General features: G+C 56.2%; 9 protein-coding genes across 9 annotated transcripts; 6 read left to right on the forward strand and 3 right to left on the reverse strand.

The window, feature by feature from the left end:
• Positions 1-137: 137 nt before the first annotated feature.
• IWZ02DRAFT_199883 (Mis12 domain-containing protein) lies at positions 138-1,823 on the forward strand. The gene is made up of 3 exons (XM_066762551.1): positions 138-292; positions 435-764; positions 842-1,823. Exons 1-3 carry the CDS (start codon positions 230-232, stop codon positions 1,523-1,525), a joined length of 1,077 nt encoding a protein of 358 aa, XP_066624332.1. The 5' UTR covers positions 138-229; the 3' UTR covers positions 1,526-1,823.
• Positions 1,824-3,060: 1,237 nt separating this feature from the next.
• IWZ02DRAFT_374039 (kinase-like domain-containing protein) lies at positions 3,061-5,550 on the forward strand (the record flags this gene model as incomplete). Its single annotated transcript, XM_066764742.1, has 3 exons — positions 3,061-4,004; positions 4,050-4,716; positions 4,771-5,550. 3 exons carry the CDS (start codon positions 3,061-3,063, stop codon positions 5,548-5,550), a joined length of 2,391 nt encoding a protein of 796 aa, XP_066624333.1.
• Positions 5,551-6,719: 1,169 nt separating this feature from the next.
• IWZ02DRAFT_468420 (GNS1/SUR4 family-domain-containing protein) lies at positions 6,720-8,591 on the reverse strand (the record flags this gene model as incomplete). The annotated part of the gene is made up of 2 exons (XM_066768630.1): positions 6,720-7,763; positions 7,812-8,591. The coding sequence occupies 2 exons, from the start codon at positions 8,589-8,591 to the stop codon at positions 6,720-6,722; spliced, it is 1,824 nt and encodes a 607-aa protein (XP_066624334.1).
• Positions 8,592-8,733: 142 nt separating this feature from the next.
• IWZ02DRAFT_199909 (uncharacterized protein) lies at positions 8,734-9,288 on the forward strand. Its single transcript, XM_066762553.1, has one exon. It carries the CDS (start codon positions 8,876-8,878, stop codon positions 9,158-9,160), a length of 285 nt encoding a protein of 94 aa, XP_066624335.1. The 5' UTR covers positions 8,734-8,875; the 3' UTR covers positions 9,161-9,288.
• On the reverse strand, positions 9,289-10,842 carry IWZ02DRAFT_199908 (uncharacterized protein). The gene is made up of 2 exons (XM_066762552.1): positions 10,638-10,842; positions 9,289-10,577 (listed from the first exon to the last, which is right to left on the reverse strand). Exons 1-2 carry the CDS (start codon positions 10,737-10,739, stop codon positions 9,417-9,419), a joined length of 1,263 nt encoding a protein of 420 aa, XP_066624336.1. The 5' UTR covers positions 10,740-10,842; the 3' UTR covers positions 9,289-9,416.
• A 76-nt stretch (positions 10,843-10,918) lies between these two features.
• On the reverse strand, positions 10,919-11,560 carry IWZ02DRAFT_374445 (anaphase-promoting complex, subunit 10/DOC domain-containing protein; the record flags this gene model as incomplete). Its single annotated transcript, XM_066764758.1, has 2 exons — positions 10,919-11,152; positions 11,246-11,560. Coding segments are annotated over 2 exons (549 nt in total), but the record flags the coding sequence as incomplete, so codon positions are not given.
• A 1,235-nt stretch (positions 11,561-12,795) lies between these two features.
• IWZ02DRAFT_431347 (uncharacterized protein) lies at positions 12,796-14,311 on the forward strand (the record flags this gene model as incomplete). The annotated part of the gene is made up of 5 exons (XM_066766157.1): positions 12,796-12,966; positions 13,013-13,105; positions 13,152-13,534; positions 13,579-13,646; positions 13,692-14,311. 5 exons carry the CDS (start codon positions 12,796-12,798, stop codon positions 14,309-14,311), a joined length of 1,335 nt encoding a protein of 444 aa, XP_066624338.1.
• A 1,439-nt stretch (positions 14,312-15,750) lies between these two features.
• IWZ02DRAFT_199933 (uncharacterized protein) lies at positions 15,751-18,397 on the forward strand. The gene has a single exon (XM_066762554.1). The coding sequence runs from the start codon at positions 15,848-15,850 to the stop codon at positions 18,188-18,190; it is 2,343 nt and encodes a 780-aa protein (XP_066624339.1). The 5' UTR covers positions 15,751-15,847; the 3' UTR covers positions 18,191-18,397.
• Positions 18,398-20,968: 2,571 nt separating this feature from the next.
• On the forward strand, positions 20,969-22,522 carry IWZ02DRAFT_200099 (uncharacterized protein). The gene has a single exon (XM_066762555.1). The coding sequence runs from the start codon at positions 21,089-21,091 to the stop codon at positions 22,361-22,363; it is 1,275 nt and encodes a 424-aa protein (XP_066624340.1). The 5' UTR covers positions 20,969-21,088; the 3' UTR covers positions 22,364-22,522.
• The last annotated feature ends 1,727 nt before the right edge of the window (positions 22,523-24,249 follow it).

The following is a 24,249-nucleotide window of genomic DNA, read 5'->3' on the forward strand; positions in this document are numbered from 1 at the left end:
GCCCAGCAGCAACATGAGTTTGCAGAGGGCATCCCGGGGCGGTGATCTGCGAGCTGCCCGGTGGTGCCGTGCCGTACCTAGGTAGGCGGTGAGCGGCGGGCGGACCTCCGCAGCACCTCCGCTCCGCTGCCCGCCGCTTGGGTTCGGTTGCAAGTAAACACTGATCCAACATTGAATGCGACGCGACGTCTAGCATCCTCTTCCACCACGACAATCCACGACGGGCAAGATGGCGAGCGCAAAGCAAATCGAGACTGCGCTCCTCACGGAGCACTTTCGCTACACGCCCTTGGTACGTCCCGTCCCGTCCCGCCGCGTCGTCCCAGCGCGTGGCTGCCTTCTGAATGCCCCCACACACACAACCACACACACAACCACAACCACAACCACAACCACCACGGCATCGCTAACGCGACCTCGGCCACGCGTCCCAGACGCTCATCGACCAAATCATCAACATGATCAACGAGCTGCTCCAACACGCCGTCGACGCCGTCGAATCGGGCCTGCTCAACACGTCGCCCGAGAACCTGGGGTTCGCGGCGGGCGCGGCGGCGCAACACGCGATTCCCGACACGGACGGCGAGGGCCGCGCGCTGTATCCCGAGATGCGGCGCGAGATTGAAGAGGGCGTGCACATGCTCGAGACGCTGCTTGAGGCGAATGTGGACAGGAATTTCGACAAGTTGGAGATTTGGGCGCTGAGGAATGTTTTCAAGGTTGAGGAGGGGTTGGTGCCGTGGGTGCGGTTGGGGCATTATGAGGTGAGTTTGCTTACACATCTAGATTTTGGTGGGTTGTGGGATGTGGGTTGAGGATGCTGATCATGGACATGATGCAGAATGTGCAGGTTCCTGGCAGCGCTGCGGAGAATCAACCGACGCCCGAGTCCGTCCAGGCGCTTCGACAAAAGGTCCTCGAGACGTCGAAATTGCAGACGGCTCTGGTGGTCGAAAAGAAGCGCAATGAGGCGCTTATTTCGCAGTTGCGCGGGTTGCTCGGCGCCCCGACGACGATGGCGATGAAGAGGGAACCCACGGCATCGCCGCCTCGCGGTGCCTCGGCAGGCGATAATGGTGCGAGGAGCAGTGCTAGCAGGGAAAGGGGCGAGGGACAGGCAGCAGCAGCATCGCTAGGTTTCCTGGCCACAGCGCCGGCCGCACGGGCTCTGGGCGTCAATTCGCCATTGACGGCAGCATCTGAAGGCGCAGCAGGGGGACGCAAAAACGAGCCGCTCAAGACCAACACTGCGTTTACGCTATCACAGTTGCCGGCGCTGCGCTCGCTGCTGGAAGCGCTGCGACCAAAGGTTGCGGGATTGGGCCCGTCGGCGACTGGCAGCGACTTGTCGCAGGAGCGCAGAGACTACATTGAGAATCAGACGCGGCGGCTGCTCGAGAGACGCGGGGTTGATGTCAAGAATGGCGAGGGTAGCGTCGAAGGCATGGGGAGGAGAGTTGCGCCAGATGAGGTCAGGGGGATGGAGGCTGTGGCAGGTTTGCTAGAGAAGGGGGGAGGGGAATAAGATGGTGGAGGGATGGAAAGTGTGGACATTTATTAAAGATACCCGGGTTGCAAAAGGCGTTGGAGTTGGGAATGGTGGATACATCCATCTACATGGATATCTCGCAAAAGCATGTGACAGCAGCAAGTCAGCAGGTCGACGAGCTGGAGCTGGAGCTGGAGCTGGAGCTGGAGCTGGAGCATCATCGAAAGTAACGTTGAGAGAGGCACGGACGGACAAGGCGCGCCGACGGACGCACCAATCACAGGGCCATGGATGGGCCACGAGACGAGCTGGGGATCCGATCATGTTCTGCTTGTTGAGGGGAACCCAAAGTCTGGAGGTGGCGAGCATGTCTTGTCTTGTCTTGTCTTGTACCTACCTTGGTGAGTGCTGCGCGGGCGCGCGGGCGGGCGGACCCGGCCAAGCTGAAGTTTTGGTTGCTGTGCCCTGCTGCCCAGTGGGTGGCTGAGGTGCTGTGCCAGATCCGGGACATGGAGACACTGACTGCAGCATGACCTGATTTCTCTCTTTTTTTTTTTTTCTTTTCTTTCTTTCTTTCGTATCGTCTCTTCTCTTCTCCACACAAGTACTCGCTGTCTTGTCAACCAACAACCTAAGCCAGCTCCCGCCCGGCCTCTGCCGCAGCTGAATCATCCATCCATCCATCCGACCCGATCCCTTTGACGCCGGGCCCGACTCGACCTGACTTGCTGCATCCCGTCCGACGGCCTTCGATTGACGTTCGTTTCCGAGCCCTCACTCCGGTTTGCCTTGCTTTGCCTTGCTTTGCCTTGGTCGATATCTCCCACCCATCAATCAACCAACCATGGCCCCCGATTCTCTGCAGCCCAATGAGACCTCCCAGGGCCCAACCTTGAAGCCTGCCCTTCTCTCCAAACCACCAGACAACGAACAACTCGTCAGTCGCTTCAGTCCCCGAACGGCCGCCTCCAAATGTGAGTTTTTTTTTAGTTTTTTTTTTCCTTTTTTCTTTTTTGTCTTGCTTTCTTTTGCCTCTGCTTTGGCGCCGTTCCTGCATCTTGTTTGCGTCATACCTGCCCTCAAGCCACACAGTCCACTTCACTACCCACCCATCCATCCATCCATCCATCCATCCATCCATTCCACGCGCCCGGCCAGACGAAGCACGCACCGCACCCACCCACGTATTCTGCACCACGTGAGGTCCTTCCTGATCGAACCATCCGTCCACGACCAGTTTCAGCGGCCCGTTAGATGCAACGACTGAGGATCCAGAAAAACATCAGAAATGACCAATCAATCCCCTTGCGCCCATTGCCGCAGAGCCTCGACGAGTTTTGGTTATCGCCATGCTCTTATCAGCCCAACAACGCTGGCGACTGCGAAATGCAAAGTGAAATTCTTTGGCCATCTGTGACACCCTCTTGCGCCGCCGCCTGTGCCTGGCTTACATATCTTTCCTCGCTGCTGCTGCTCGCTCGTCACCTCCTTCTCCACTGGTACACCGGGACATACACCGCCAGCCAGCCACCGTGCCTCTTTTGGACTTTTTTTTTTTTCTCTTTCACAAAATGACCTGTATTAACAAGTCTGCAGTTGTGACCATTGCCGAGCCCGAGAGCATCTCGCCGCTCATGGAAGGCCGCCACAAGGACCTGGACGACGACGACGCCTTTGCCCTCGAGCGCGTCCCGTCCAAGCAGCAACACCGCGTCAAGATTGGCAAGCGTCTGCAAGGCCGGCCCTCGAACGAGCGCAGCAACTCGTCCAATCCCAGTCTGGCCGAGAGCGCCCTGTCAAACGTATTGACCGAAGATGGCGCCAACCGTGGCCACGCTCACGACAATCTCGTCTCCCAAATTGCCGCGTGGGTCAAGCAGGAAAAGGCCCGTCGCGCTGCGCGTAGGAGTAAGCGCGCGACGGCGAAAGCGGCGCCCGCTGAGACCACCACGGCGCGTGACGTCGAAATTGAGCAGACCGACGGCACCTGCGATACCAAGCCCAGGCGCGACTCGGACACGTCTGAAGGATCGACGGCGCTCGACAATTTGGAGAGCATCATCGAGTCCAGCTTGTCAATCATCACGCATGAAGGTCGGCGCGCTGGACACCGCATCGGCCGCCGGCTGCGACGCCACTCGACGGCAGCATCGTCGGACAATGAGGACCTCGAGGTGCAGGTCCCCAACGTCGACGCGTGGCTCGACAACTCGCGCACGCTTGCCTACTCGGGCGGCAAGAATGAGCAGGAAGACGTGGACGAGACGCTGACGCCCGGCTCGCGCAAGGCCAAGGAGAGGCAGGCGTGGGCGGCGTTCAAGTACGAAATTGTGCGTCTGGCCCACACGCTGCGGCTCAAGGGGTGGCGCAAGATTCCCATGGAGATGAGTGGCGAGATTGAAGTCGAGCGGTTGAGCGGCGCCCTGACCAATGCCGTCTACGTCGTCACGCCGCCCAAGAAGTTACCTCTGACGGCGGATGAGGAAAAGGAGGTTCGCCCTCGCAACCCACCTATGTAAGTGTCTTGTCGGTTTGAAATGTGCGAGACTGACGTTTCTAGCAAACTCTTGCTCCGTATCTACGGCCCGCAGGTCGAGCATCTCATCGACCGCGAATCCGAATTGCAGATCCTGCGCCGACTGGCACGCAAGCGCATCGGACCGCGGCTGCTGGGGACGTTCAGCAACGGGCGCTTCGAAGAATATCTCCACGCCCGTCCGCTGACGCCGCAGGACCTGCGCAACCCGGACACGTCGATGCAGATTGCCAAGCGCATGCGCGAGCTGCACGAGGGCATCGACCTGCTGCCGCAAGAGCGCGAGGACGGGCCCTTTGTCTGGCGCAACTGGGACAAGTGGGAGGCGCGCTGCGAGCAGATTACCGAGTGGCTCGATTCGCAGATTGCATCCAATGATGGTGCAGTGCCGGAAGGCAAACTCAACGCGTGGAGGCGGCGCGGCTTCGTGTGCGGCGCCGAGTGGAAGACTTTCAGGGCGACGGTCGAAAAGTACCGTCATTGGGTCGAGGAGCAGTATGGCGGACCGGAGCGGCTCAAGCAGAAGCTCGTCTTTGCCCACAACGACACGCAGCATGGCAATATTCTGCGCCTCGTGCCGCCGGGCGACTCGCCGCTGCTGCTGCCGGCCAACGAGCACAAGCAGCTCGTCGTCATTGACTTTGAGTATTCCAACGCCAATACGCCGGGGCTTGAGTTTGCCAATCACTTTGTAAGTTTGTTGATGTCGTTGGGTTTGGATTTGGCTGATGTGGGAGTTTAACAGGCCGAATGGTGCTATAACTACCACGACCCACACGCCTCGCACGCCTTCAACGTACCCGCCTACCCATCTCTCGCCGAGCAGACGCGCTTCATCCGCAGCTACGTGACGCACCGGCTGTCCCCATCTCTCCAATCCTCCTCCAACACTTCCCAACCCCACATCTCCCCCCTCCTACAACCGCACTCGCCCGCCCGCCCTTCTCACCCCACCCACACAACCAGCACGTCCAGCATCACATCCTTCATGCTCGACTCGCGCGCGCCGCCGCAACAGCTACGCGAAGCAGAAGAGCGCGAAGAGCGCGCCGTCAACGACGCCGTCGAACACCTCCTCGCCGAAACGCGTCTCTGGCGCATGGCCAACTCGGCGCAGTGGGTCGCGTGGGGCATCGTGCAGGCGACGGTCCCGGGACTGCCAGATTTCAACGCGTCGGCGTCCAACAAGACGAACGGCCACGGCCACGGCCAACATCATCAACAAGACCACGACGACGAAGGCAAAGGAGACGGGGCAGAAAGGGAAGGGGAGGACTACATGAACCACCACCACCACCACCACCACTCGTCGACACAAAATGACGACGGCAGCGATGGTGGTGAGGATGGTCGTCGTCCTTCGGCTGCGGGCGCGGCGAACGACGATGAAGATGCGTTTGACTATCTCGGCTATGCGCAGGAGCGCGCGCTGTTCTTTTGGGGCGATGCCGTGCAGCTTGGCATCGCGGACGAGAGCGTGCTGGGGGAGGAGATGAGGGCGAGGGTCAAGGTTGTTGAGGCGTGAGTGAGGCGTCGGCGTTGGAGAGAAGGGGGGGGGGGGGGGGGGGGGGGGGGGGGGGGGGGGGTAGGAGAGGTTTGCATATAGGTATGGTGGATGGGTGGGTGGGTGGGTTATGGCATGGCATGGCATGTTTGTACAGCGAGCGAGAGCGTGCAATTCAACGACGGATGACGGACGATGACGAGACGAGACGAGACGAGACGAGACGAGACTAGATGACAACGGCTTGACGGACCGATGGACTAACAGATGGGTGGACTAACGGATCGATGGATATATAGCTAGGTACGTACGTACGTGCCTAGATTAGTAGATACACAGATAGATGAATAACGTAAATAGCAAGCAAGGAGAACGGAACGGGACAAGCCTGCCATCTGCCATCTGCCATCTGCTGCCATCGACTACTACGCGCGCTTCCCCTTTGCTAAACATTGGCGGAACTTGACGACTGATTGATTGATTTGTTGATTGATTGATCCATGACCAAGGTAATTACGCTGTCTGTCTGTCTGTCTGTCTGTCTGTCTGTCTGTCTGCTAGTACTACTCTTGCTACCTGCACGTACTCCACCACCACCAACTCCACCACAACCACCACTGCCACTGCCACTGCCACTCCCACTCCCATCATGCAGCAGCCAATCCATGCATGCATGCATGCATGCATGCATCCATCCATCCACTCACTCACTCACTTACTCACTCAGTCCGTTGGTTGGTTGGTTGGTTGGTTTGATTGACCGGTTGGTTGAGCGCTCTAATGAGAAGAAAGGAGAAAAAGAAAAAGAAAAAAAAAGGAAAAAGAAAAAGTGGTGAAAAAGAAAAGAAGGAAAAGAAAGAAACCTCAACGACAACGGCGACAACGGCGACAATAATGACAATGACAATGACAGCACGGCGCATCCACTCCCTCCTCTTCACCCTCTTGTCTCCACCTTTTTCGCCATTCCCCCTTTCCCCTTTTACTATCCTCACTTAGTCCTCCTCCTCCTCCTCCTCCTCCTCCGGCGGCGTGTTCGCCGCATCATCGTCCCCAGACCCCGACCCCGACCCCGACCCCGACCCAGACCCAGACCCAGACGCAACCTCAACCTCCATCCATCCCTCGCCGGCCGGCGCCGGCACCGCAGCGAGCAAACCGGGCCCGACGCGTATGCGGAAGAGGCGCTGCTAGTGCTTAACCATGTCTGCGTAGGTGGCGGTAGTGGTGGCGCCGTTGCCGTTAGCAAGGCCATGACCATTGCCATTGCCGTTACCGTTGCCATTGCCATTGACCCAGCCATTATTATGGTCTTCTTCTGCCACATCCTCTTCCTCATGTTCCTCACTCCGCTCACCGTCCTCACTCTCCGCCTCATCCACGCCCAAAACCCCCAAGCCCCTCGCTCTGTCCCTCAGAAACGTCAACGCTCTCTCTCCCGCGGCTTTCACACTGCCCTTAGTCGCGAGAACGCCGCGCTCGACGTCCCTGACCGCGTTGGAGACGAGCAGCTGCGGGGCAGCGTTGTCTTTGATGAGGAATTGCAGGCGCTTGAGGTCTTTCTGGAGCTGTTGGGGGAGGGCGGCGAATTCGGCCTTCTCGATTGACGTGCCGAAGCCTTCGACGCAGTTGTTGACGTTGCGCCTAGCGTCGGATGTTGCGGCGGCGAGTGTTTGTGTTTGTTTTGGAGGAGAGGAGCTAGAGTTGCGCTTGAGGTACGAGCGGATGAAGAAGCGCGTGAAGAGCATGGTCAGGGGCATCAGATAAATGACGTTGAGCCAGATGGCAAACGATTGGCCCGTCGTGTCGATGCAATTGACCTTGACGTATTCGTTCTTCCACTTGGTCTCTTCGATCACCTCAACACCACGCGCCACCGCGCCACCACTAAGGACACTGCCCGCATCGTCGCGCACATTTTCGGCCAGGCCTTCTTCGCCGACGGCGCGCAGCAGAATCTTTTTGAACGTGGGAGCCCAGTTGACGCCTGCTGCCGCGACGGAGCCGGCCGAGACGGCAGCCGCAGAAGCTTCAGAGGCCAGGGACTCGACGGCCGCCGTCACCTTGTGGATAATGGTGTAGGGCGTCGAGACGGGGATTGTGTATGCGACGAATAAATGCAGCATGGCAAATGATGCACCGACCACGAATTGAGCAATCTGCATGGTCGTCAAGGTGCGCTTGAGGCGCTGGGGAACGCGAATGCCGAGCGCAGCAAACGTGTAGTAAGTGTACTGGCAAAATTAGCTTGCTTCATCCGTCCAGACCGAGCTAAAACTCACCATGAGCGCATGAATGCCAGAATTAATGTAGACAAACATCCATATGGGCGGCGACATGAAGCGGATGCCCGCCCACATGCACAGCATGGCGCCGGCATGGTGGTACGTCTGCAGCGTGGAGCTGCGCTTACCCTTGGCCAGGATGATTGCCGTGTCGAGCACCTCGTAAAACTTGGACAGATAAAATAGCCAACCCCAAAACGCCAGGCCCTCGTTCCACAGCCTGCCCACGTCCGTCGGGTCCGGCTCGCCATTGCCCGCCAGGTGCAGCGCTGGGTTCTTGAGTTCCCACGCGTTGCTCGTGGCGTTGAACATGGCCGCGTCGCCCAGCCCGCGCGGTCCATTCATCTTGCAGTACGCGTCGACGTTTTCCACCAGCCCGCTTTGGAAGCTCATGGCGCCCTGGAATCCGGGCGTGATGCGCAGCAAGGCCCCAAACATGGCCAGATTGGTGATTGCCGAGTAGAGCGCCAGCAATATGTTGTGCGCCAGGACAAAGCCGTAAAAGACCTTTGTCTTGCTTATCCACCATGGCTTGTTGCCGCACGAGCGGTTGTATGCATTGAGCACAGTAACGGTGACGGCGTATATCGAGGCTATCGTTATGGGGACGGCAGGAGACAGGGCCTTGTTGTAAGTGTGGGCGTCAATGGCGAAAGGCGCTCTCCAAAGCAGGGTGTCGTCGACGGGTGGAGGCGCAACAGCCGGAGGAGCCAAGTCTGGAGGAAATTTGAAAAGGCTCCGATCGGGCAGTTGGAGGTGCAACTGAGGACCCGACATGGCGACGAAAGTCGAGGACGGGTGGTGAGAGCGGAAGGGTTGCGCGCCGGGGCTTCAACGGCTTTCCATGCAGGATCGAGGGAGCTTGAGCTCGGACGGCGAGTGGACGAGTGGGGCGAGGGCGTGAGGTGAGGTGAGGTGGCAGTGGAGGCACGCGACCAAACCTCGATGGAGATTGAAGGTGAGATGTTCGAGTCGAGTCGTGGAGAGAAAGAAGTAGCATAGACAACCAGACAGGGAACCGACGAGAAAATAATGGCGGGCGCAACGGAAAAAAGATCAGCATGACGTTAGCGACGCAGCGCCCCAACACTTTCTCCCATCGACATCCATCCCGCGTCGGACCGCTCCACCCCTTGGCCTTGGCCTTGGCCTTGGCCTTTTCCTGCCCTTTTCCTGCCCTTTTCCTGCCCTTTTCCTGCCCTTTTCCTGCCCTGCCCTGCCCTGCCCTGCCCTGCGCTTGTGTCCTTGACCGCGGCTCCTCACATCTTGCATTCTCTCGAACTCAATTCGCATCATGGCATTTCTCTTGTCCCATGTCCGCCCTGGCCATTGCATTCCTCAAATAATTCTTCTCGTCCTCGCCAAAGACCACCTACCGTCCGCTCGTCCGTCGTATTGTTCGGCTTTCAAGCTCGTTTTGTCCTCCCGTCCTTTCGCCTCGGCAACTTGGGACACCATGATAGGTCGAACCGAACCGCATCTCGTAGCGTAGCGTCCACGCGACACCCATATCAAACTTTCAGCCCAACAATTTCACAGCGCCTGCATGGTCTCTACCATCCAATTGATCGCTGCCACAAGCTTGCTTGTGTCGCTGTCGATTCAAGGTTGCCCGGGTCGTGGTTTGCTAGCTAGGGGCAACGGCGGGGGACCCCCCGATCCGCCCAAATCTTTCCTCTTTGGCGGCGGCGGCGGCGGCGGCGGCTTCTTGCCCAACGCCCCTGTTGCTGGGGGTGTGCTTGTGCTTGCTGGGGGTGTACTTGTACTCGCTGGGGGTGTGTTACCGTTGACTTTGTCCAAAACACCATACTTTTGGTTGAACCCGTTGGCCGTCTGCATCCCGGCAGCGACCTGATCACCATGCCTCTGACGAAAGTTGTTTGCAGTTGATGCTGCGCCGCGCATGTCATTAAACGACACTGAAGACGGGTTTTTGTGAAAGGACTGGGCGGTCTTGAACGCCGCCTGCTTTTGCGCAAACGAAGTGCCTTGGGTGGGGGTATTTTCGGAAGAGCTTGATGAGCCTAATCGCATGCTCGAAAAGCGCGACTGCAAGCCCGATAGTTGGCCTGATGAAGAGGCCGGCGCATTTTGGTCTTGCCGCGGAGGAGGGCTGGCGCGTGCAGGAACCGGCGGAGAAGCCGTCCGCCCAATGTTGAAACCTGGGACTGAAACTCCAGCCTTTCCCAGCCTACTGATTGCTCCGCTGTTCAATATGCCACTTTCAGGATTCGGCGGCGGTGTATTGACGCTTTCTTGGTACGTAGGTGGTGGTGCTGGGGCGTAAAGATCGGGGTGGGAGTTTTGTCTTGGCGGCAAACGAGGCGGAAGTCTCGGCTTTGCGCCGGATGGTGCTGGTGGAGGCAAGGCAGGTCTTGAAGTTGGAGGAGTGGACGAGTTGACGGGCGTGGACGTCTCTGAACCAGGCCTCCTGACTGGTGGGGGAGGAAGATGCGACGTTGACAGGCCGGTGGTGTCGACACGGTATGGGCCTGGCGGAGGCCTTGCAGCTTCTTCCTCTTCCCTCTGCGCTGCTTCAATCTGTCGCTGACGCTCCTGCGATGCTTCTATTTCGGTTTGCGACAAGGGCGCGCCCAAGCCGCTTCTGACGGGGACGACGGCGTTGGTCGAACCACTTCCTCCAGCGGCGTAGTGTTTTGGGGGTGGCGCAAACGATGCGGGATCCCTCAAGGACGACAGAGGACGAGATTGGTGGTTTCGAGATGCTTCGTATGGATCGCTACTCTTGCCCATGAGACCTTTCTGCAACAAATGCGTCATTAGTGGGACAAGTTGGAAACGTCGTGCTTGGAAACCACTCACAGCTCGATCACGGAGGCCTTTGGGCTGATCGGACGACGAGCATGTACGGCTGTCCTTGTTCGGGTGCCACCCGCCTTTTGCGATGCTTGTGAACTTGTCCATGGCGATTCTGGAGGTGAGATGACAAGGTTGCGGCAGTTGTACGAGCGCACTTAGCTGGACTCCCACGGGCACCCAAGGCGGGGCGGATGGGGCGAGTCATGCGCTGACATGGATGCAGCACAACTGAGTCGACTCGAACAGTTGAAGTTTGGCTAGAATAGGTACATGTCTCTATCTATCTATCTCAATTCCACCTCGGGAAAGCCCAAGTCCATGTCTGGAATCATCTTGGCCTTTTTCTTTGAACAGTCGGCGCCAGAAATGGCCGCAATCTTTGCTGCCGATATCTTCTTTTCCCGATTCATCTTGTCTTTGGCGAATATCTGCAACCCTCGCAGGTGCGTGTCTTTTCCATTTTGATGGTTTTCGACAATCTTGACTTGGACAAGCATGGCACGCAAGGCTGGCAATCGCTTCTTGCGCCTAGCACCCTCTTCACCCTCTTCCTCGTCTTCCTCCACTTCATCATCCGAATCCTCTGATTCAGACCCTTCCACTGCGCCAACTCCGTCAAAATCGACATTGATCCATCCTCTTGGCTCGACGAGATGCATGACTGCCCATTCTTGCAGGTCCATTTCGCCCATGCCGGCAAGAAAAGCAATCTCTTTTGGCGTGTAGCTCTCATCCTGGTCAAAGTCGAGGAATATCCGCATTGCAACAATTTCAACCACTTTGAAAAAGTGAATGTTGAGATAATGCGGTGCCGGCCCGTCAGACTGCCAAAAGCTGGTGGTCGAGGGTAGACGGAGTTGTGCAACCCCACAGCCCGGTTTGCTACTTGATGCAGACCATGATGCAAGTGATGAGATTTCTTTGATGTTGGGTGGCAGAGGTGTGCTAGTGCCTGGCGAATCTAGACTTGTTTAGTGTGAAATGTGACTGTGGCGATGTTTATTCGAGGCTTGCGAGTGCTCAATTGAAGGATGAAAAGCAATGTTACTCCACGCGCGGCACTCTGAAGGAACGACAGGGGTGTGAAAAGAAGTGGAGCGGTGGAGTGACAAGTCGTATCTAGGCAAAAAGATGAGTAAACTCACCTGGAGGCTCGTCGTCCATGTCATCTTCTCCGGGCTCAGCATCTGCATCGACCATGAACTCCTCCAGCTCGGTTCCGGGATCGCCTGGACTTGTATCTTCCATGACTGACGGAGGATCCAAGAACCTGTCGGGGTCGGCCTCAGCCTGGACAAGTTGACGGGTGGCTTGCGGCATGCTTTTTGAACAGCTTGGCTGATGGGGTCATGGTGTTGTGTTGTTTTGTTTTGACCGCCGTCACGTCCTCGTCCAACGCTTTCGCCGCCAAGCGCGCGTACCCTGCAACTTCCTTTCTCTCGGAACCTGAACCCACTCTCTCCACCACCGAAAAAAGCATCATCACCAACCGAACGTAACGTCTCTCAACCCTTGCAAAATCATCACGGCGGCTTTTCCCGTCTCTGGCGAGTCCGTTGCGGCCCCATCCCCCAACAGCAAAGCAATTTCCAGAGCTATGGATCTCGCGTGGAGCACACCGCCAGTTGGACACCTCTGCTGGCTGAAGATTGTACAGACCTGAGACTTTAACGTCTTTTACCACATGGACATGCGCCACCTAGGACGAGATTCAACGAGATCTGCTCGTCATCTGCTTCCGACAATTGTTCAATGTATCGCTGCAGGCTGCAGTTTGATCCCTGTCGCCTCGTTCTTTTTCCCGACATCCACTCGACTGGTTACACTGCCTCTCAAGACGGTCCAAATGTGTGATCATGTCCGTGATTGCTCTGCAAGGAGCCATGAATAAGACGAAAATCTGCGCAAAACTGGGGCCGCTTTATCCCAAGACTGCTACTCAGCCCAAACCCGCCTCTTTTCTCCCACCTCCTTGGAACACCCTGTCTGGCTTACGACTCCGCGACCATGTTCCTGTTAAGATGTGCGGCCCGCCTATTCCTACATCTTACGTCGACCAGACCAAATGCTTTTTCCCAGTCTTGCGCAGCGTCATATAACTCCTCGTCCTCTTGATGTCGCCATTAACAGAATCTTGGTGACCTAGGACGACAATCGGAACATGGCTACTTTTCATCCGCTCTCAGAAACTGCTTCCAAAGCTCCAGCAGAGCTATCCGTCTGCATTGTTTTCTTGGTCCTGACTTGTGTTTCTGTTGGAGCGCGATGCTGGGTCAGAATACGCATGATTAGAAGCTTTGGATGGGACGATGCATTGATGTGTATATCCTTGGTAACATTGCTTCAAAAGAAGAGTTGCAACCTACTGACTATCTCAGGTCCTCTTCACCGTCTATTGCATCAGCATCATTGTTATTGCATTTGAATATGGAGGTGGAACACATACGCTAGTCATCGGACAGGCCATTCATGTAAGTCTTTTGACTTGTCGACTTATATTGGCTGAACTGCGAATAGTGGGTTATCGTATCAGAGACCATGTATGTCGTCACGGCCATGACTGTCAAGCTTTCCCTTGGCGTCTTCTTCCTCCGCATCCTCATCAGGCCCTGGCAAAGATGTTTCGTTTACGCTGTCATGGTCCTCACTACATTGCTCAGCGTATTCTTCTTCTTCAACCTCATCTTCATGTGCGGCAATCCAAAAGACTACTTGGTCCGCTACGTTGCCGATGAATGCGCTCCTCGAGATGTACAGCGTGCTCTGGCATACCTTTCTGCTGCGGTTGGGGCATTCACAGACTGGACATATGCCGTTTTGCCACTGCAAATCGTCCTGCAGGCCAACATGCAGATGCGAGGAAAGATTTCGGTCCTACTAATCTTGTCTTTGGGAACCATGTAAGTCTCTTCACCCGGTGAATTATTTGTACTGAAGAGCGCAGTGGGAGCGTCTGCTCTACAGTGCGAATCAAATACATTGATGGCCTCATCAGTCCAACTGACTTTTTTTGTGAGTTTGTACGCTAGCTTTACTGGCTTTACTGATTTGGGACAGGGAACGCGACCATGATTGCTATTTGGTCTATAACCGAATGCGGCGCGGGTATAACCGCCGGATCGCTCGCTACACTTCGACCCCTTTTCAAGCATTGGTTTACAGCAGTCAGAACGTTTACCCAAAGCTCATCGAGCGGATCTAGAAATTGGGGCTCGAGCATCATCAAGAAATTCTCCAAAGGCTCACTCAACCAAGCAAGCGGCAGTCACAGAACCAACAACGACCAGCCAGTACCAACATGGCAGCTGGGTTCTCAAGATCAATCTCAGGGATCAACCAAGACACGCAGCAGACAAGGAAGCAAGCAAGATGGAGACAGTGTGGAAATGGGAACCATGCCTCGAAAGCCATCGACGACACAGCTGAGGACGCCACAGGCCCTGAGCGCTTGTGACACTTCGGGCCTCATTTCCATTACCGAAAGTCTAGAGCGAGACAGTCAGTGGTACCTGGCCCAAAGTCGATCAAACGAGCAAATGCGCAGACCTTCAAGAACTGGCTCACAAAGGGCGCATCTAGATCTCGAAGCTGGTGCCGACCATGACATGGGTCGGAGAAGCTCATGCACAATCAACGAGGAAGAGATTAAGGACATTATCCACGCAGTCACACGGTGAGCCTTTGATTCTGGTTCAAATCAAGCAAGTTCGCCTCTATTGGCTGTCATACTGAAACGGTGTACAAAATTGGATTCTGGCAAACAACACCCTGAGGACCGCTTGCTCGGGGCGTGGATATCTGTGGCGGCAAATCTGCATGTCGATGGATTGGGAAGCGCTCAATTTGTCGAAAAAGCAATGCCTCTCGCAAAGGCCAATCCCATTGTCAAGCCAGGCCACGCGACTTGGAGTATCCGTTTTCCCAGAGGGTAAACGTCCTCGACACTGCATTAGCGCAACCACGTCTGTGGGTCAACCTCACAGATGACGCAGAGCTTGATCGACGCATGCGATGGTTTCTTTTTGAGACTTTTATTTGTCGGCATCAATCTGTGGCAATACTTTTTACTTTCTGATTGCTATCGCCGACGAGACAAACAATTTTCGACATATTCTCAGCTCGACAGCAAAAAGCAACAACGAAAAATGAAACCCCAGCCATTTGGTCCCAAGCAAATGTGAAGGGCTTTCACCACAGCCGAACCCCAAAGCCTCATTCATGATCCAATTCAGGAGATTCTGTCATCCCGGTGGACCATATATGCGCACTTTCTCCGGTGCTCCTTTCGAGAAGGACAATTATGAGTGCTGGCCGTTTCCAGCCTAGATTTTGCTGGACCGATGATCAAATCTGCCTCGAAGATTTTCAGGGAAATAGTTGATTGAAGCATGCTGCATTGACAAAGGACGTTGGTTCAACGGCCCGCATTTTCCTTTCTCCGCCTGGGCCTGGTCTGTTGTATAGCTTGTGCTGGAAGCTTATCTACTGCCAAGTTGAGTCTCAAGGCTTACGACCATACCACGCGTCCACCACTCTTTGCGCCCGATTCTCTGCGTGATTATGAAAGACTCGCGCGAGAGACGACGGAACATTCGCCACGACACTGTCAAACGTCTTCCTGGCTGCTTACGACTGTTTCGACTGGTGTTGCAATTCAGAGATCATTTGCGCACATTCAGTCTCGAAAAAAATTGTGGTCGGGATTTTTGTGTTCATCGCAGGATCGCATCCAGCTCATTCCTGGGAGTCTCCGAACCCAGTGCTTGATGGCTAGAAGCCCCATCCCGATCGAACGTTCCACATTCTTCACGAGCATTTCCCTACCGTTATCCGTTTTCAAAACTCAATTTCTCTTTCTTCAAGAGGCTGGGCTACTTTGCACTCATGCAGACTCATTTTGTTCTCACGAATTTCTCTTCCTCAAATTTCTTTTAATCATGGCAACTTGTATCCGAATCGGTCATGGAACTTTGAATCCAGGGAGAGTCGAGGTCCCAAAAAAGCCGAAAAAGGTTTAAACCGTCTTCCATCCCAAACCCCTGGATAGCGACAGCATACCAGCTCGCGTAGATCCGGATCGCAGAATCTCGCCATGATGAGGCTGGCCAAGGGACACTGGTGCAAGTTCAAGAAGACCGTGCCATCCCTCGATCGACCTATGCGACTGTCACACCTCAAGCTGCAGCCAATATCGAATTGAGCGACGCGACATTATGACTCTCAAGCTGGCTTACAAGTTTCGGTCTGGTCGAGCTGTCCGCAGCCACAGGTTCGACAAGCTGGAAGACGCAGATGCCACCGAGTCTGCTGCGCCCTTTGATTCTTTCAACACGACTGCAAATCTCCCAGCCACGACACCGGATCCCTACGACAGATCATGCACAGCAAGTCGGTCGAGTACTGCTCGTCGTTCAGTGGCCACTTTTCAAAATCTTACCTTTTCCGACGTCCAACAGCTCACAAACGTCTTGTCGCATGCGCCTTCTCCGGCGATTTCGTGGCAATCGCCAATGTGGGCGACGTATGCCCGCTTCACGCGCCAGCAAATTGAAAGTCTACCGGCCCACTTGCGGACCAAGTCCAATTCGCCATTTTCCTCACGATTCTGGATGAGCGGCTCAAAAACGACGACCACAGATGCCGAGGGAGGTCTCTGCAAACTCCACTCGCAGCTCAATGTCGACCTCATCCGAAGCATCTTTACATTCTTGCAAAAAGAGATTGAAGATCACATTCCGGCAATCCTCGACCCTTTATCCGATGCTGGAAGACTTACCCGGCAACATGAAGATGTCATGAATGCGCTTTCGGCAGTGCCTGCATTGTGGACAACGGCGGCCCCCCACAAATTGCAAGAGACGCCAAACGACGGCCCATTCCGGGACATTCGACGTCGTCTTGGGAGACGCGACTCTATGATGTCGCCAAACAGCACTCCAAGGATGTACTCGATGGCATCATCGTTGCAATCCTCTCTATCTTTGTCGACTTCGGCCTCCATGTCTAAACTTTTGGCCTTGTCGGCTTCGGCGCCGGCCCAGTTTCATAAGCGCTCCTGTCTAGCGTGTGCTATTGCGCAAGTTGGAAGCTCGCCTGCCATTGTTTTTGCACTGCGCGTTGGCATTCTTGCTCGGAGTCAGATTGAACCCAACCGGCGCGGCGTGCGCATCACTTTTGTCGAGTGCTGGATGGAGCATCTCCATTCCGCGTCTGAGAATGGGGAAGACGTTGAGAAAGTCATGCGAGAAAGTTTCGAATTGGGGATGCAGTTGAGGGGTTTGTACAGGCGACTGAGCATCGAAAAAGAGAGGCTACGAATTGAAGAGAGCGAGGAACCGGTCGACATGACGATTCGCGAGTCGAAAAAGGCGTCGACCTTTTGGATGGACCTCGGACACAAGGCAAACTGCGCATGGCCGTTCAAGACGCGCGGACGAGGTTCCAATCTCTCCATGTTTGATCTCGCCAGGTCGCACTCAACGACGCAGCGCTCCATCAAGCCGCGCGGCCGCAGCTCCAATCTATCCATGTTCGACCTTGCCCGCTCACAATCGACACATCAGCAGCATTCGGGCCTATCAAAGCACTCGTCGACCAGTCGTCTGCGCTCCATTCGCGCGTACAGTAGCAGCCAGCTCAAGCCGCGGCCCAAGACGAGCTACGCACTGGGGAGCCGCTCGCAAAGCGTGATCTCTCATCGGGATGACCGTGGGCGTGACACGTTGCTTCGACCCAAGACGAGCTTCTTTCACGCGTCGTCGTCGACGCCGTTTCTCCCGCAGACATTGAGTCGTCGCAAGACGCACCACCAGCTCAAAACCGACAGCGCAGCGCTGCTATCTTCGTCGCCGTCTCCCACTGTCTCTCCGGCCATGACCTCTGACTGTTTCTCCAAAGCGACGCAGACGTCTCCTCGCACGTCGGCGTCGGCGTCGCCTCTACTACCATCACCAGCGTCACCTACCACCTCCGACCCCCTCGTCCCAAAACCCCAACCCATCGCCTCTTCCACCCTCATCTCCATTCCCCCACGCACATCATCCCGCGCCCCGCTGCCCGAGTCGTACGCCTGGAAAACGCTGCCCCCGCTGCCGCCGCAACACCGCGCGCGCAAACGGCGGCACCTCAGCCTGCCAGACGCCCTCATCATGGCCACCACCAGCTTGACGTCGACGACACTGCAGCAGCAGCAGCATCGTCACCACCAGCACAACCGCTCGCACCACCTGAATCCGCGCCACCACCTTCTGCAGCAGCGCGCTGTTGCGCATGAGGGAATGGATGGCGCGCCGCAGGGCCCGCAGATGCATGTACATCCGGCGCTGAGGACGCCTTTTCACGACGGCGATGGCGATGGGAGGGGCGGTGTTGTCGGTGTGGCTATTGGGAAAGCGAAAAATGACCTGAGTCTTTTCCCGCGCGAGGCGAAGATGAGGCGGAAGGGGACGGGGACGGGGACAGGCAAAGCGGGCCAAGGAGCCGTAGCTATGAGTAGCAGGAGAGCAGCCAAGGACGGCGCGTGGGGTTGTGCCGTCATGAAGGAGATGGGTATTTAGTCGGCGTAGAAAGATGGATGGGATGGCTTGTTTGCTGCACCGCCGACGGACGGATCATGGGAGGTGGTGAATGTGGTTTGGGATATCTTGCTGCGGCTTGGTCTCGTCTTCTGCTTGCTTGCTTGCTACATACATGGATGGATGGCTTGACTGGCTGCTCTGGCAGCGTGTCTAGATTTATTTAGCTGTGCGTTTTCACACAGCGAGAGCAGGAGCTTGCCCTCTCCATTTGTGCATGAAGAGATGCAAGCACTTGGTACAATGGCTATGCTGTGTAGTACACACACCTAACTTCTGTTTTTACCATGTATGTACGTATGTATGTAGAGCATGGTGGACACAGGAGAGGACGCTTCTTTTCGCTTTCTCATTCATAGCCTACTTGCTCGCCCATCACCTCCCTGCCTGTGTCTATGGTCTGCGTAGGCGTCTGGCAAAAAGAAGAGCGTGCATCTGCAACAGCCCAACCGGTAGTATTATCGAGGCTGGCCCTGACTGACTGCCTGCCTGTCTACCTGCCCACAGTCATTGATCTATGCGTGTATGCGTCACAAATGACAGATCAGACAGAGCCACTACCGCCAGCCGTAGCGGCAGCAGTAGCAGCGACTTTCCTCGTAAGCAAGCGCAAGACGAGATCCCAGCGGAGCGGGCTCGCTGTGCAAAGGATAGTGCAGGCAGAAGGTGGGCAAAGCTCCAACTCGACCCTTGAACATGACTTTGTGAGGAAGGTGCGGCGTGTACTGCCGTTTCAGTATATGTTATGCAAGTGTAGAACGGTGACGAGACACGCAGAGGAGTGTGAATATCTGTGTCATGTGCGACTGCGCGATGTATGTTCTTTGTAGCAGCAGGGATGCGTAGGTGCGTGGTTTTTGGACTGGAAAAGGCACTGTGTCTTCCCGTCAGAAGCACATGAGGTACCTACTTGGGTCTTAGGAGGTCAATCCGGCGTGAGAAAAGATCAGCGGCGGCTCTAAGTGCTGCTGTCCAGCGATACTTGGGAGGTTCGTGTCCTGCCTCACCTACCTGCAGCCAATCCGACGCCCTGCGCTTCGGCCGCTTGTCTCCATTGTTTTCGCCCATGCTAGAATCCGGGTTCCCCCTGTGCCTTCAGCGACTCAATGAGCGCAGTAGATTGGCCGATGTTGCCGTATCTTTCTCATATTTGAGGGTCGTCCCAAGGTATTTGCGAGCATGTATGCCATAGTGCGCTTCTCCGGGATATCACCCTCCGCTCTCGGGTTGTATGCATCCGTGGATGCGGCGTGGTAGCTGCGGCGAGGTAAAGTGGCTGGCTCTGCTGCATCTTTTGAATCCTTGCGTGATTGCACCGCGGGCCCTCTTCCTCCAATATACGTTCCTCATTGTCATCCGCTCGGAAGCTGTGAGAGGATCCTTGATATCCATGGCAGAGCCGCAAGGCCCGTGGCTGACTCGAAGCCCTCGTATCCTACCCCTCGTCTTCTCGTCTCACCCCCGTAGATTGTAGATTTTTTTTCATCGTGAACATGAGGCTGGAGAAGGACGATTTGAAGGGGCGTTTCTCCTCCGGTCGAGGCTCTGTCGTCTCGTAGGTGGTCGCATGCCTGGCCCTCCGCCACCAACTCCTCGTGCATGTTCCCAGAGCTGTTCCAGAAGATTCTTCCGTCAGAGCATCTATTTCCGAGCCTTGGATCGACGTCCCCAGAAACTTCCTATTAGCGTTAGCCGCATCGAATGGTTGCATGAGTGGTGTCCCGCTCACCTCCAAGCCACGCTCTCATGTGAAGCTGTACTCCTTTATGCATCCAGATTGCCTTTGATGCAGGAATTGATTGATTTCAGCATGTAGATTCCACAGAGGCGAACGTATTCAACCAGGGCTGTCTTGCTGGTAGGTCGAGGTTCCATCACGACGGCCTCGCTGCCTCATAGCCCTACTGCCGAGACCCCAAAGCGGGAGCCACCCGCCGCGCACTCCCACGATCACCACCAGCAGATAAAAATCCACTGCTGCTCCCTCTTCCTCCGTCCCTCGCCAACCTCCATCCTCCTCGACCCGATTACACTACGTCCTCAACTCCCTTCTTCCTCATCCGAGACATTTACCAAAGGTAAGTCCTGTCGTTGACCCGTTCTCGCTCTGCCCGCTCTGCCAGCTTGAGCGCAAAGCAGCAGGCGGCACTTGAGCGACATCCCACAGTCGCGTCGCCAATTGTCCCTCAACATGAGAGTCGGGCATTGCGACAGCCCTACCTTTACCTCGCCTCAAACGTCGTGATCCCGAGCTGACGTCTTTCGCTTAGGTTCACCCAACATCAACCACTCCATCATGTCTTGGGATCCTGGTAAGTCCTTTTCTTTTCCAACTCTTTACGCTTCGCTAATTCTTGCTCTAAAGTCCCTGCTGGTGATGGCCAGTGGCAGCCCGACGCCGGCGGAGACGACGGCAACTGGGGCGGCCAGGGCGACTCTGGCTTCGAAGGCGGTGCCGGCGACGTTGGAGGTGGCGCTGGTGGTGCTGAAGATGTCGAGTGTCACAAGTGAGTTGTCTGTTTACGTCATTGACCGTTTACTAACAGCCAAAAGTTGCAAGCAGATGGGCCACTACTCCCGTGATTGCCCCGAGGAGAAGCAGTTCACTGGCGAGTGCTACAACTGCGGTGAGGTCGGGTAAGTTTTCCGTCTCTCCTATTTGAGCTTTTCTGACCTGTATACAGCCACAACAAGGCCGATTGCCCCAACCCCAAGGTCTTTCGCGGCACCTGCCGCCACTGCAACGAGGAAGGCCATCCCGCCTCGCAGTGCCCGACCAAGCCGCCTGTTCTTTGCAGGAACTGCCAACAGGAGGGTCACAATGCTGCCGATTGCGAGAACCCTCGCGCTGCCGACATTCTCTACAAGGAGGTCCCGGAGATGTCGGACGACGATGCCTGGAACATGCTCGTTGAAGCTGACAAGGAGCGCAACTTGGACGACTTTCGCATTGCCATCAAGGCCTACGGAAAGGCCCTTCTCGCCAATGGCCAGCCAATCGACTTGGTCGATATCGACAAGCAGATGCGCGAGGACGGCATGAACGTCCACATTGTTGCTGTTGACAAGAAGGAGAAGGCTGGCGACGTCTACACCATTGTCGACTTTGCCGGCAAGACTGGCTGCACCTACGCTTTGAGCTTCAACTACTCTTACAAGCCAAAGCGCAAGAATGCCATGGAAGCATGGCCCAAGACTCCCGAGGAGAATCGCGAGCGCCTTTCCGATGCCGGATTTGTCGTTGACCGCTTCGTCATGAAGTGCACCCAGTGCGGAGGTAAGTCGAATGTCCTGTTTTATGACTTGTCTAACACCGTCGCAGAGATTGGCCACTCCAGGAAGTTTTGCAAGCAGGAGCGCGAGGAGATTGACCGTCCCGAAGTCAAGTGCCTTGTCTGCCAGGAGACGGGCCACCGTGCTCGTGACTGCAAGCAAGAGCGCGTCGACCCTCACTTGTGCAAGAACTGCAACAAGCGCGGCCACAACTCTCGCGATTGCCCCGAGCCTCCCAACATGGACAATGTCGAGTGCCGCAAGTGCCAGCAGAGTAGGTTGATGTCCCAATTCTCTGCAACTTTGCTAACGCCGATTCAGAGGGTCACTTTTCCAAGGAGTGCCCCAACGTTGCCCCCAAGACTTGCAACAACTGTGGCGAGCCGGGCCACATGTCCAAGGAGTGCGAGAAGCCCAAGGTCCCTTGGTGCCGCAACTGCGAGGAGAAGGGCCATTCTTCGCGTGACTGTCCCAAGCCGAAGGGTAAGTTTTTGTCGAGTTGTTACTGGCCAAGCTAATGGTAAGCAGACTGGTCCAAGGTTCAGTGCAAGAACTGCGAGGAATATGGACACGGCGCCAAGAAGTGCCCCAAGCCCGTCGTCGAGAAAGACAATGGTGGATTCGACATGGGTGGCGGTGACTCTGGCTTTGACGCTGGTGGTGGTGGCTCTGGCTTCGATGCTGGTGGTGGTGGCTCTGGTTTCGACGCTGCTGGCGGCGCTGCTGCTGGTGGAGGCTGGGACACTGCTGCTGCTGGCGATGACGGCGGTAAATGGTAGGCGGTCACTGCCTGCTCCACGTCTGGGCTCTTTCAACCTGATGGAGCAACCTGACGGAGTTCAACTTGACGAAGCTCGACTTGAAGCTTTAACGTGTACATGAGTGCGCGCTCAGCGCTGGGTCTGCTTTTTCGAAAAAAATGGTCATGGGTAATCTGTCGGCTGAACTTTTAGGGGATGAGCTGGCAACGGATTAGCTAGCCTCGTCGATAAAATGCGAAAGTTTAGCAAAATTTCTTCTGGATGAGTGATGTTTGCAAGTGTTGTGCATGCTTACGGTAAGTCTCTTCCCGTCCAACGTTTCTCATGCTGACCATCGTGTAGGTCTTGTGGCAGGTCTACGGTTCAGCAGTTGAAAATCACCACGGCTTGCATGATCTGAGTCTAGGACTCTTTACTGTCATCCGTGTTCAAACCCACACATGATATCATCGGTCAGCTCCGTCTTCAGCTCCATTCTTGCACTCGATGGTGTAAACAAACGGTCGTCCTTGACGAAGGATTCCCCCGGAACTTCCAAATCGGGCAAACCCGGGACCCTTTCTCCTCCAAAACTGGGGAAAAATAAGAACGGGCTGCGTGTGGCGTTTCTGGATTGCGGGTGCGGCAAATTCGGGGTCTTCTTTGACGGCAAGGCCGCCTTGTCATTTTCGGGCTGTGCAGGCAGCTCGGTGTGGTGGGTTTTGTGTCGTGACCAGTGCGGTGCGACGAGAAAAGGGCGCAGAGCTCGACAACATGGAGAAATGCTGCGTTAGCGTGGAGAAGTGTGGAGAGATGGACGCTCGTCCCCTCTCAAAGTCTTGATTTTCGCCACCCACGGCGTGATGGAGTCGTCGTTTGTCCTGCCGCGCCGCGTGCCGGCATCTTGCTCGACGACGCTGTTGACCCACAATTCGCACCGATGGACCCTGTCGTTTCCTCGTACGTATGCGATACCTGTTGGCTCCGGCCCGGCCAAGACTCTCAAGGACGACGGCATCCCATCGGATCAGCTCCCTCCCTCGTCGGGCTTCGGCACACGGAATGGGCCTGCAAGACGAGATAGATGCCTTCTCGGCCAATGGGCGCCGCCATCTACCGCTTATAGCCACGCGCGGCCGTGTGCCATGTCCCGATCCGGGAACGGAGGCCGCGCTCGAATTCGCAGCCATGGGCCGCGAGTATGACGACGGAGGCGGGGCCCCCCAATTCCATCTGGGGTCTGGCGAGTGGAGGGGTTTACCTGCAGCATGCTGCTGAACACACGAGCGGAGAGCGGAGCGGCCTTTTGACCGCCGCCCAACCACTCTTTGAGATTTCTCTCACGCTGATTTTGTGGGGCGCGTTGCAACGCGGTGGCGTGGATATCTCCAAACTCCAGCTGGAGAAGAAAACAGTGGGGATGATTGAAGCCCAGCCTGGCCCAAAGACGAAGCGTCCCCCGATATCTGTGCAGCGTCATCGCCGATGGGCTTTTGCAGCAATCAAAGAAGCTGTGCTTGGCGAGAGAGAAAGAAGCTCTTTGGGCCTGACGCTAGGAGGCTCAGCGCGTGGAGAAAGGGTTTCCCCAGAGCAGGATGCCGCTTGCGCTTAAGCTTCCCCGGATAATGGGAAGATATTTCTCAGGGAAGGGGTTCTCTGCGTCGTCTTAAGGAGCCGCAAGCCAGCCGACCGGCCGCCCGCCGCCCGCAATACCGGGCAGCAGGGTGAGTAAGGCTGACAGAGGGGGATCATGGGCGATGATGGATGACGGCCAAGAAAAATATCAAACAAGGGCCCCGTCGTGGTGTCACGAGAGAAACGCCGGCAGTTCCCAAACGGGCAACCCGGGCCTCGAACGTCCGACCTAAGCGCGTGTGGAGGACCCCAGACTGTTTGCTCCCGATCCCGGGGATCCATCACATCAATCTCCGTTTCCCTGCCTCTGCTTCGCTCGTCCAATAACGGCGGCGCGACGTCACTGGACGATGAAGTCCGCTCGCGGGTAGCTGGACTCGCGCTAGCTGTGTC

The sequence above is a fragment of the Phyllosticta citriasiana genome (genome assembly GCF_038021145.1).
Source record: "Phyllosticta citriasiana strain CBS 120426 chromosome Unknown IWZ02scaffold_4, whole genome shotgun sequence".
Taxonomy (NCBI): Eukaryota; Fungi; Ascomycota; class Dothideomycetes; order Botryosphaeriales; family Phyllostictaceae; genus Phyllosticta; species Phyllosticta citriasiana.